Source organism: Coloeus monedula (genome assembly GCF_965178545.1).
Source record: "Coloeus monedula genome assembly, chromosome: 20".
NCBI lineage: Eukaryota > Metazoa > Chordata > Aves > Passeriformes > Corvidae > Coloeus > Coloeus monedula.
The window spans coordinates 5210695-5222062 of record NC_138800.1 but is presented as its reverse complement, the minus strand read 5'-3'; the positions used below and the strand labels follow the sequence as shown (position 1 = coordinate 5222062).

Sequence of the window (11368 nt, the reverse complement as noted above, 5' to 3'; positions counted from 1 at the left end):
GGGCCGGGCGGCCAATCAGCGCGCGCGGCGCCTACCATTCACTGGGGAAGTGGGGGGGGAGGGAGGTGAGAAGGGCTGTGCCAAGGTACAGCGGGCGGGGGGGGGGGATTATACCAAGGGGAGGGGGTGCGAGGCTGTGCGCGTACAGCGGGGATCGCGTCAAAGGATTAAATTAGTTAATTAATAAACGCTCAGGGCATGGGCAGGGTGCGTAGAGGGGAATGGGGGGGTTACACGCCCGACTTTCCGCACCAGCAGCCCCCCCATTTCCCTCAGTACCCCACTTGTGCATCACCATTTGTAGCAGATGCTAAATGGAATTAGAGAAAACAGCCAAAATCTGGGTCCTAAAGAAAAAATAAGAAAGGTTTGCCAGGGTTTCTGAGTATCCTAAAAAGCCAAGTATCAACTTGGAGAATGGTTTTCTAAAGAAAAGGGTCATGATCTTGGGAGCCACTTCTATGAAACACGAGGGTTTGCTTCAGAGAGGAGGAGTGATGAACTGAGAAGACAGCAAAAGCAACATTGATTATTTAATCGGATTATTTTTAGAAGTTGTATTTCTTGTTTCACATCAAACTACCTTCTTGTGAGAGTTGAGAAGTTAACAGTTGCACCTTTCCTCCTGGGGACAGTCTGCACATGCACCCAGAGTACAGTGAGGTTCTACCCTGTTTTCTTATAAAGGCAGTGAGGAGCCTCCTCTGATTTCAGCTGAATGATTTGAGCAGATTTGCAGAGAAGTTGGTTTGTTTCTTTCCCCCGCCGGGCATAACAGCAGGAGGCAAATCCCACTGCCACAGCCGAAAATAAGTTTCTGCAAAACAAGCAGTGACTGGAATGATTAATCAAAGAAAAAAGAAAAAGAAAAAAAAAAAGGGGGTTGAGCTCCCTGCCTGTCTTTTGGTTTCTCCTTGAGAAACTTCATCTCCTCCAGCCACGACGTCTTCTTCCACTCCATGAGCCTTCTTCTGACACCCTGGGACCTCACAAAGGCTGCCTGTGCGATGTTGGGATTAGGGCAGATCCCAAACAATGCTCCCTAGCCAGGGGAGGTGGGGGGATCTTTTGCTCTGAGTAGAGCCTCTCAGTGTTTGTGCATTCCTCAGGGACTGAAGGCTTCTCATACATGAGAAATGGAATTAATTGAGAGAGAGTTTCAGGGTTATGTATCTATCTGCCTGCTGATAGATCTGTGCCATGCTCCCAACCAAAAACTTTGAAGTTGAGATGTGGAAAAGACATCAGCCCTTCAACCCTCTGCTCTTTCCCCTCAGCTGGAAATAATCCCAGCTGCTTTAAATCCTTCTCCACGTTGCAAAATCAGTGATGGTGTGGGAAGGTGGGTTTCTTCTGATCCTTTATCCAGTTCAACTCCTCTGCCAAGGCAGGGTCACCTAGAGCAGATGACACAGGAACACGTCCAGGTGGGATGTACGGTGTCAACAGATTTACTCCTTTTGTGCAAATATACTCTTTTCCTACTACAATATCCATAGCTCCATTCCCGACTACAAGCTCAAGAACAGATGCAATTGTGGTTAGTGCTAACTGTGTATAAAGTTAGCCAGTGGTCATGATCACAGGGAATCAGATTAAGTTCTCCCTACTTCATCATCTCCCTGTACCCATGAAACCTTCAAGAACTTTGGTATCTTCATTTCTGAGCTGCCAATTCCTCTCCTAGATCTAACTAGAACTGGCCAAACGATTAAGCCAATATTGCTGGGGAATTGAAGGCAGACAGCGCACATAATACAAACCTCACACAGGCTTGGCCCGGTGTGAACACAGCAGGAGCAGCTGTGGCGTGGACACCCCTCTCCACCTCCGGCCATCACACTGAAGGGAAACACTCAGCTTTTGAGACCAATATCCAGTTCTGGGGTCCTCAACTCAGGAAGGACGTTGAGGGGCTGGAGCATGTCCAGAGAAGGGAACGGAGCTGGGGAAGGGTCTGGAGCACCAGGAGTAGTTGAGGGAGTTGGGAGGGCTCAGCCTGGAGAAGAGGAGGCTCACAGGGGACCTTCTTGTGCTCTACAATTCTCTTACAGGAGGTTGTAGCCAGGTGGGGGTTGGGCTCTGCTCCCAGGGAACAAGGGACAGGGTGAGAGGACATAGTCTTAAGCTGCATCACGGCAGGTTCAGGCTGAACATGAGGAATTCCTTCATAGAAAGGCTGATTAGACTTGGAAAGGGGCTGCTCAGGGTAGGTGGAGTCATCATCCCTGGAGGTGTTTACAGAAACACTGGATGTGGCACCCAGTGCTCTGATCTGGTTGACATGGGGGTGTTCATCGGTCACGGGTTGGACTCGATGATCCCGGAGATCTTTTCCAGCCTGATGCATTCTGTGATTCCCAGCAGCCAGACCCCGCGGCTTGGGGGAGGGGTGGCTGCACGGCTCTGGATGGGCCTCCCGCACCCTGGGGCGGCCGCGTGTGGGAACACCAGGCTATATCCCCGCGCTGGGCGGGATCCCAGCGAGACCTCACACCTCCCGCCGGGGAGATTTCCCCCTTCTGAACAGGGAAAAAATAGCAATAATTAAACAAAAATTCAAAAGGGGGGGGGAGACCCCCCCCATCTCCATGGCAACGGGCCCCGCAGCACCTCCTGTTGCCATGGAAACGGCCAGGCCTTCCGGCGGCGGCCGGAAGCGGCGGGCGCGCGGGGCAGCAATGGCGGCGTCCTCGGCCCCGCCGGCTGCTGCAGCCCTCACGGTGCTGTTGTCGGTCGGTGCCTCCGCGCCCGGATTGCTGCGGGGTGTCCCCGCCGCCCACTCCGCCGCCGCGCTGCGCCCCGCAGCCCTGCACGACGGGGAAGGTGAGCGGGGCCGCCGGCGGGTGCAGCCGCTGCCTCCTTGGTTCCTCTGCCCACCCCGTTCCGCGCCTTCCCCAGATCCCAGCGGAGCCTTTGTGTCCCCTTTCTCCGGCCTTCTCCTTGTCCTGCCCTGGACCCCTTGGTACCCCCCTCAGCCCCCATTTCTGTGCACGTCCTCAAGCCCGTCTCCGAGTGCGCTGCTCCCGCCGTGTCCCGCTCTCCGTGTCCCTTTTCCTCCCGCTTTTCCTGCGCTTCCCTTGGCCTGCACCCAGCCTGCGGGCACCCGTTTCAGTCCCTCGACATCAGGCTGCTTCCCCTCACCCTCATCTCCGTCCTTTGACAGTAAGCCCAGTGGATAACACTACCACGAGCTTGAGGGATTTGCGTTTTTCTGTCCTTGTGGTATTCCCAGAATGATTTTTATTACGCTTTTAATTCCCGTGTTCCAACTTACCCCCGTGCAGTGATTTTCTTTATCAGTCCGGTGCTCTGAGCTGATGGGCAGGTTCCACCATCTCCTCACGTGTCTCCAGGGATTGCAGTGCATTGTTTTGTTTTTCACTGGTGTTTTTCTGGCTGTGGAACTGAGGTTGATGGGAGGGAGGTGGAGAAGTCTGTTGCAGTCCTTGCTGTGTGCCCAGGAGAACACCTAAACTTAGAGCTTGGAAGCACTTCTGAGATGTGATAACCTCCAGGCATTTTTGGTGATGAAAATCGGCCTTCCAGCAATTTAAGAAGTGTTTATCTTTTTGCCAAAATCATCAGGACTGTAATAGTTATTTTTATGTCTCTTGCTTTCTCTTTTAATGAGACTGAAATTTACTACAGATGCTGTTGCTTTTTTCCAGGCAGCTTCCCAGGAAGCAGCAAGAGCCAGCCCATATGTTTGTGACACCCAAGATAGCACTTGTTTTCACTCTATTTGGTTATTTACGCCTGGTTTTAAAGGCCTCAGGTTCCTTCTCTTCTATGCCAGGATAGAAATGAAAGCTGTTAATTAATCCCGTGGGCTCACTCTCCCTCTGCTCAAGCACGTAATTGTTTTATAGCAACTCCAGTGCTGTCTGTGGCTGGCTGAGGTGCTGCTGTGCTCAGTTCACAGGTTGATCACCTACATCTTTGTCTACGAGGACTTGATCTCCCTGACCTGTGGTGCTGTTATCATCTGGTACTTTGCTGGCAGCTTTGAGAAGAACGTGGGCACAGTGAAGCACTGCATCCTCACTGCCACTTTCTCCGTGCTCTCCGCCCTCCTGTACCTCTTCCTCGAGCCCCTTGTCTCCAGGCTGTTGGAAGTGGGAGATGTCAAAGGGTTCATGCCAGTGGCTTTTGCCACGCTGGGGGTTTCTACCACCCGCTCACGCATGAGGAGGACTCTGGTTTTTGGGTGCAGAGTTCCTGTGGTGCTGGTGCCGTGGTTTGGGCTCTGCATAGCGTGGTTTGTCCCCCACTCTTCCCTCTTGGGGAACTTGTGTGGGCTTCTGGTTGGGGAAGCCTGTATCCTTTCCGAGTGGGAAGCCCTGGGCCACAGCAGGATTGTGGTGGGAAGGAGGTGCTGCGGTTCTCATCACTGAGGTGCACTGGCTTTTCCTGGACTCCTCTCTGCACTAAACCCTTACTGGCTTTGCTCATCCTCGTCCCATCCCATTCTGCATTTGTGTTTCACCTCACCTGCCCCTTCTCAGTGCATGCAGAGAACGTGGAGCTGAGGAGGGCGATGGTCTCTGAAGGTGGTGCTGGGTAGATCCGAGAGAATTCTCCAGGGAAAGTGGTTTGTGGGCAGAGGGGGATTCTCTGTGGCTGTGTCAGTAATGAGTGTGTTTTGTCTTCAGTTCTCCTTAACAAGCTCCTGACTTCAGATGGTCTTGGCTACTGTTTCTGCTTGGATTTTCCAGAGTCGGTGGGCTCTAAGCTGGACCGGGTATTCCCTTTCACTCTGCTAAAGAGGATACCAGGGCTGGAATACATCCCAGGGTCCTTAGCAGAGAGAAGAGCCTCTGAAAACAGCAAGTAAGTACAGGAGTTCCTGTGAAACATCTTAAAGGGGAGTTTTCAGGTGTGAGTAGAAGCATGAAATCGCCTCCAGAAGCTGTATTGTGCCTCTCCTGCTCACATCGTGGGTATTGTGGGGAACAGAGTCACCCATTGATGTTACACTAGTGACATTAGCGTGACTAATAAATCACCACGAATTAACTCAACCAGGTCTTTATTGAAAGCTAAATGGAGGTGAAAGATCTCTCCTTTGCTGCAAGGGCAGTGTGTACACATGGGAAGGTATTGCAGCTGTGGCTGACATGAAAGCTGAGTTGTGCAATTCTGCCTCAGCAAGAGGCAGTTGTTCCTGGCTCTATGGCTCCCTGGGGCGTGATCCTTATCTTTATTCGCCCCACCTCTCCTGCCAGGAATGCTGTGAAGTGAGTTGTGTCCAAACCTATGTAAGGAGCAGAGCATTGTAAATTAAGGATGGCACTTAGAAAGTTCAGTGCAAAGTTTGGTGTCTTTTAACCTTTCAGCAGGTTTTCAGTATCAAGGCAATGTTGCTTTACAGAGAAGAAGCCTTGGGGCCCACAGGTGACATGCAGGAAAAGTTTTAACACAAACCATGAGAACTCACTTGTTTTCTAAAAGGCTTGAAAATGGAGATCAAATATTTACTTTTTCTAAGGTGTCCTTTCAGTTTCACAAAGGAAAAATAGTTTTCTATTCAGGGTTAAATTCTATGTATTGTTTAAACCATCGGCTCGCTGTGAAGTTTTATTCGAAGTGGAAGCATTCCCAGGTGTTTGCACTGGCCTCACCCATGGGAAACCATAAAAGCAACCATTGCCTGCAGCAGGAGTGTCCCCCAGATCCATCAGGACACTCAAAACATGTGAATGCTTGCAGGGGAGGCCAGACAGATCCAGAGTCTGTGTTTTCTCTCTCTCCCTCCTGTGCAAGTGCAGCTTTTGGAAGGAGAGGCTGCCTGGCTCCATGCTGAGCCTGTGCCAGCACCAGGCCCATCCTGCTGTGCACAGCACGTCAGTATCTAAACCTGCTTCCTTTGGTGAGGTGACACAGACTGCTGTGACACAAAGGTATTTACATGAACATTTGACTGTCAAGCAGGGCGTGGGAAGGTGTTTCTAGGATGCTTCCACTGCTGCAGCTAAATTTGCATGTCTGTGTCTTGGATAAAACTTCCTTAAGTGCCTCTGGAGTTTAATTTTTATTATTTTGGTTCTTATTTCCAAGCAAGAGCTCTTAATAGTATGGGATTTGTTTTCATTTTAAATTTTCATAAGATTCAGGTATTAAATTGCCATGAGACAGGAGATATTTCTTTGAAGTCCAGGCCTTGGCATCATGTTTGTGTCCACAAATAAGAAGAAATCCAAAATCAAACCCACACCCCAAATAATTGAAAAGAAATCTCCAAGCCTGAAAACCCCAGCATGAGCCAGTCTTTTCTTTTTGGGAACTTGGCAGTCATGGCTTCATGAATATTGCCTGGATTCTCAGGTCTCATCCTCAAGTTGTGTGTGGGCTGAGCAGCACTCCTGAAGTCCCAGAGGCTTCAGCTTCCAGGCAGATTGCCTCTCTCCTGATGGGTTTTGGCAGGATGAGTCATGCCTTCTGCTGGCAAAGACTTCCTAGCCCTTGCTTCTGAATGATTAATTTTATTTCTAACTCTCTCTTTTATTTCTAACTCTCTCCTCCTTCCTTTTTTTTTTTTTGCTCTGTACTCTGGGCTCTTACTGGCACCAAAGGCCTTTGTGTTTTCTTGGTAAATAGCACTTGGTGGCTGTAACTTCTCCTGATTAATGACCTGGCAGATGTGTCACTCACAGGGCAGGGAGGATGCACACAGGAATCTCAGGGCACGTTGCAGTTTGGCTTGTGTGTTCCTTGCACAAAGAGCCTGGGGCCGAGTACCACGCAAGAACCACGCTCGTTCAGTGGTTGTGGAGTCGGTGTGGGTTGGGAATGGGAACAGCTGTCCTGGGAGGCCACTAAGCCCATTTTTTACTCAAGTGCTGCTTATAATAAGAGCTTTTGTTGTAGTGAATCTCTCTGATGGATTGCAGTGACCTCTCTGAGCTCTGGTCAGGAGGAAATCTGCCCCCAGGGCACTTCCAGCACTAATTAGACAGTGTCAGTTCTGAGCACAGTGTAACTTTCTGTTTTCTTCCTGCCCAGAATTAACCCTGTGCCTGGCACTTACCCCACCCAGAGCTACCACTGTCCTTCGCCTCTGGCTCTTCCTGCTTCCCAGCACCCCAGTGCTCAGAGCCAGGGCTTGCATCACGGCCACGCTCCGGGATACGGCCACGCTCTGGGACACGAGGGATCTCAGCAGGCCCATGCTGCAGGACACAGCCTCAGTTCTTCCCACTGCCAAGCCAGAGGTGCCTTTGGAGAGTGTCCTGGGCAGGCCCACGCCGGAGCCTCACCGGGACAGTGCTGCCAGCTGGGCAAATTCTCTGTCCCACAGCACGTGTGCCCAGCTCAGCCACAGCCACCTGCAGCCACGGGCCTTCTGGCTGCTGTTCAGCAAGCACCAGGGTATCCAGCAGCACCAGTGGCCTCTGTTTCAGCTGAATTTACCAGAGTCCAGGTGTACTGATCCTCCAGAGAGCAGCAGGACTCACACAGCAGTGCACTGCTGGCATCTTTGCTGTGTCTGGGGTGAGTGTTGGAATGGGTTGGTAGCTCCAGTGAAGGCCATTCCCCTGCTCCCTGGCACAGTCTACTTGAATTATATTTCCCTTATAATTTTTTTTTACTTCTTGATGTTGTTGGAGGATGGGAACTGTATCACCTCTGTGAACTTCTCATCCTTTTGAAGTCTTTCTTCTTTGCTGCATTTAGCAGCTGCATTTTTCCACAGTGCCACTGCAGTTCCAGTGCACCAGCTCCCCAGGCCAAGGTAGGAACCTCATTGGCAAAACACTGGGTGAATCTGGGGTTCAACTAAGCTGCAGCAATAAGCACTTCCCGTTTACATTCCTGTCTTTTTTACAGGTGTGATGTAGCTAGGACCCAAAAGGAGTGGGAATCATAGGAGCCTTAGTTTATAACTTAAAATTAAATGGAGGAGGACAGATGTCTGTCCTACTGGTGACTTGTCCACTAAGAGAGTGCCTTGAAAGGGGCTTGTTATACTAACCTGAGGCAAGAGGGTAGAATACAGAATACCTTTTTCTGCCCCAAAACACAGCTCTAAAATGCTGAAGGTCTTGTGCCTGCATCAATGGATTGCCTTCATTTTCTGGGAGCGCTGCACCAGCCCCAGCCTGTGTCACCATCACTTACCAGTAAGGCAACCTCAGATGCCTGTGAGGTAGTGAGAGACTTTTCAGTAAGGGATTTTGGCCCTTTGTGGAGCAAATGGTTATAAATCCAAGGAGCTGGGAGAGACCTTAACAGTGGATTAGAAGAATTAGGAGGAATGTAGCAGTGCTGTTGGGGGTGTTCACACTGCTCGGCTTTAGCAGTCTCACCCACCAATATTAGCACAATCTCTCCCTGTTTTTTTCAGAGCAGGTGGGCAGGTGTGTGGGAGAGGGGAGTTCTCAGCCAGGGATTTGCAATAGGATGCACTTTTTGGTGCTTATGTCTGTAATGAAGGAGTTTGGTCCAGCTGCTGGGATTTGAGCTTTATTCCCAGCTGTGTAGCCCACTGTACAGTGCCCAGTAGTAATCCGCTGCCTCTGCATCTGTAAATCAGCCAGGATCTCAACAGCTGCCCTTGACTCCACTTAAGAGTTTTGCTGTGCTCCAAAAAAAGTGCTCCATGAAGTACAAAGTGCCATTCCTGCTCTTGGAGATGTTCTTGCAGTGCCTCACGCAGCCCCAGAAACTCAACAGCCTCGGGGCTCCTGCCTGCTCTCGGTGAGCCTGGCCAGAGGCAGCTCTGGCAGCTGCACGTTCCAAAGCACGTCCCTGCCTCTTTCCTTTTTCCATCATCAGGGTCTGAGGAAGCCCCACATTGCCATCCAGCTGCTTTACTTCTCCGGGAGCCCCTCTGGAATGACTGCCACAATCCCATGTGGGATGCAGAGGCTTCCTTTTGGAGGAGACCAAAGTCAGTGCTGAGACCTTACACCTCAGATAAATAAGACATGAGTAAGAGGCTCTTCTTGCAAAGGTGAGCACCCCAGGCAGGGCTTTCAGCAGGAGGATGCAGCAATTTGGGAACCAGCCTGGTGTTGAGGGCCAGCTCCTCTGTGGGATCACAAATGGACTTGATTTTATGGTCCTGTTTTTCCTGCTGACAGCAATTGCATTGTTATATTTTTAGTGTGGAGCAAGAGCAGGATAAGGAGCTTGTTTGGACTTTAAAAGCATGTTTTTAATACCAGGAAAGAAATGCTAGAGATAGCATTGAAATGTTGATACTCCATTCCCGTTAGTGCCTTGATTTTCCTCCTTGTGAAATCCTTGCCTGTAAACCTAGGCATTTTATCACTGATTTTTTCCAGAAGGGTGATGAGGATTCATAACAATCACTAATGTTGTGTATCTCCAAATTGTGAACTTGAAATACAGTTCTGAAAGACGGACTGCTGTGCCTCTGGGTTTGTTTATAAGTGGGGAGCTGGAGCGTGCCCCTCCGGGTGATGGAATGGGATCAGTGGGATGGGCTGTGGGCGGGATGGATGCAGCTGCGTGTCGCTGGTGGCCTTGGACGCGCGCTGAGGACGAGCACTGGGGACAAGCGGTACTGCACACTGGAAAACGCTGGAAACCGGTTGTTTTTCCTGTCCAACTCTTTTATCAGTCGATCTGGTGAGAGATTCGCTGTCCCCGCAGAGCTGTCAAAGGGATGGCGTGTTTCCAGGGAATAGTTTCCTGGCTTTACAGCGGTAGAGGATGCCCTGTAAGAGTCACCGCAGTGTCACAGCCGGCAGCGGGAACAGCCCCAATCCCAGCTGGTGCAAACCTCTCTCCAGGAGGGAAGGAGCAGGTTCCAGCCACGAACCTTTCCATGCTGGGGCAAGACAACTGCCACAGCCTTCCAGGTGAGCCCTGAGGACAGGACATGCCAGATGAGCACAAAACCAGAGTTTGGATTTGTTTTCTTTCTGCTCCCAGATCTTTTTGGGAGCTTCTTGGTGGCTGTGGCAGATCACTTGGTCTCTCTGATCTCTACAGCTTCCACCGTGTCCCCAGGAATGTTCTGAGTCCAGCTGCACCTACTGGTCACGTGCAGTGTGTTGGACCTGCCTTCAGTGCCTTTCAGATGGATGTTTGTGGAGATTTATTTTCTGCTCCCTGCTTTTCTGAGGACATCCATGCCACAGTGAAATGCTCTTGGACAGTGGAGTCCAACAAGTCCCAGTTCCTCAGGGCTGGGGGTAAGTTCAGAACTCATCACCCAGGGAAGTGAAGTTGCTGAGAGGGAGGAAACAGGTTGGGATGACACATTTGCAAATATGTCTGAGGCTGAGAAGAGGATTTAAATTTGGAAGAGAGGGAGGTAAAAGTCATCAGCTCACTGGGCTTTGGCATCTGCCTATCTAAGTTCACGGTAATGTTACTCATCACACATTGCAGTACCAGCTCGTTTCCTTAGCGGGGAGACAGAGAATTGGAGTTCCTAAAGCAGGAAAAAAAAAAGGAAAGAAAAAAAATCAATAACCTCCCAGTTCAGGCCAGGATGGCTGCCCCTGGGAACGTGCTGTTCCTGGAGGTTTGTTATTCTGTGCCTCTGGCTCATTCCCAGTAAAACTGCCACAACATTCCATGCCAGAATTGTGTCTGTCCACAGTGTGTGCAGAGAGTCCAGAAAGCCCCTTGGGTTGCCCCCATGTCCTCAGAGGGTCACTGCAGAGTGACAGTCTGGGGACAAGTGCTGGGAGCAGAGCCAGCTGTTCTCTGTCCTTGGAGTAGTGGTCCTGCCATAGGAAGAATGCTCTGGAAGATCCCAAGTCCATCCCCTCTGCTCTTCAGCTCCCACCATGATGCAAGGGGAAAGGAGTCAGGGATACATGAGGATAGCAGAACTGACTTGGACCTACATCACTGCCCCATCCAGGAGTGAGGGGATTCACGGAGTGGGGAGGCCTGGCAGGAGACATTGATGCTGGAAGGAAAACGGGTCTGTGGTTCTTTGCTTTCCTGTCATTAATTTGTGGCCAAGCACACCCATGCAGATATCCTGACTGGGGGCCAGCTTCCCTGTGCCAGGGCCAGGACACTGGCAAACGCCACCTCCATGGCTGTCCCATGGGGTCCCCTGTTGTTTGCTGGCACTGTGAGGGTCTCGTGGCCAGAAGTTCAGCCTCAAACTGTGGTGGGAACAGTGAAGAGCTGGAGAGGTGGGAGAACTAGGTAGAGAGACAAAGCACTGGCCAAACAGGTCTCTGTGAGCTGCAGGACTCTGCTTCTTCCCTCTGGGGGGTTTGAGCTGGGTGTGATGAGACCCCAGCCCCTTCCCTGTGGGGACAGAATGGGACAGGCTGTGCCATAATGCCTGTCCCCAGTCCAGGCACCTGGTGGGATGACCCCAGCCATGGACCTGCTCTGTCCTGCCGTCCCGTCAGGGCCACTGGGACCT

The 11368-nt window shown here is 51.1% G+C and overlaps 2 protein-coding genes across 2 annotated transcripts in view; both read left to right on the top strand.

Annotated features, from left to right (window-relative positions):
* Positions 1–2666: 2666 nt before the first annotated feature.
* On the top strand, positions 2667–9289 carry RHBDD2 (rhomboid domain containing 2). Its single transcript, XM_082294845.1, has 4 exons — positions 2667–2826; positions 3919–4320; positions 4683–4833; positions 7006–9289. Exons 1-4 carry the CDS (start codon positions 2682–2684, stop codon positions 7430–7432), a joined length of 1125 nt encoding a protein of 374 aa, XP_082150971.1. The 5' UTR covers positions 2667–2681; the 3' UTR covers positions 7433–9289.
* Positions 9290–9723: 434 nt separating this feature from the next.
* Positions 9724–11368, top strand: part of POR (cytochrome p450 oxidoreductase) — a 31673-nt gene continuing 30028 nt past the window's right edge. The window contains exons 1-2 of the mRNA XM_082294707.1: positions 9724–9830; positions 9964–10166. The gene's annotated coding sequence lies outside the window, so the exon portion shown is untranslated. The remainder of the gene's footprint in view (positions 9831–9963; positions 10167–11368) is intronic.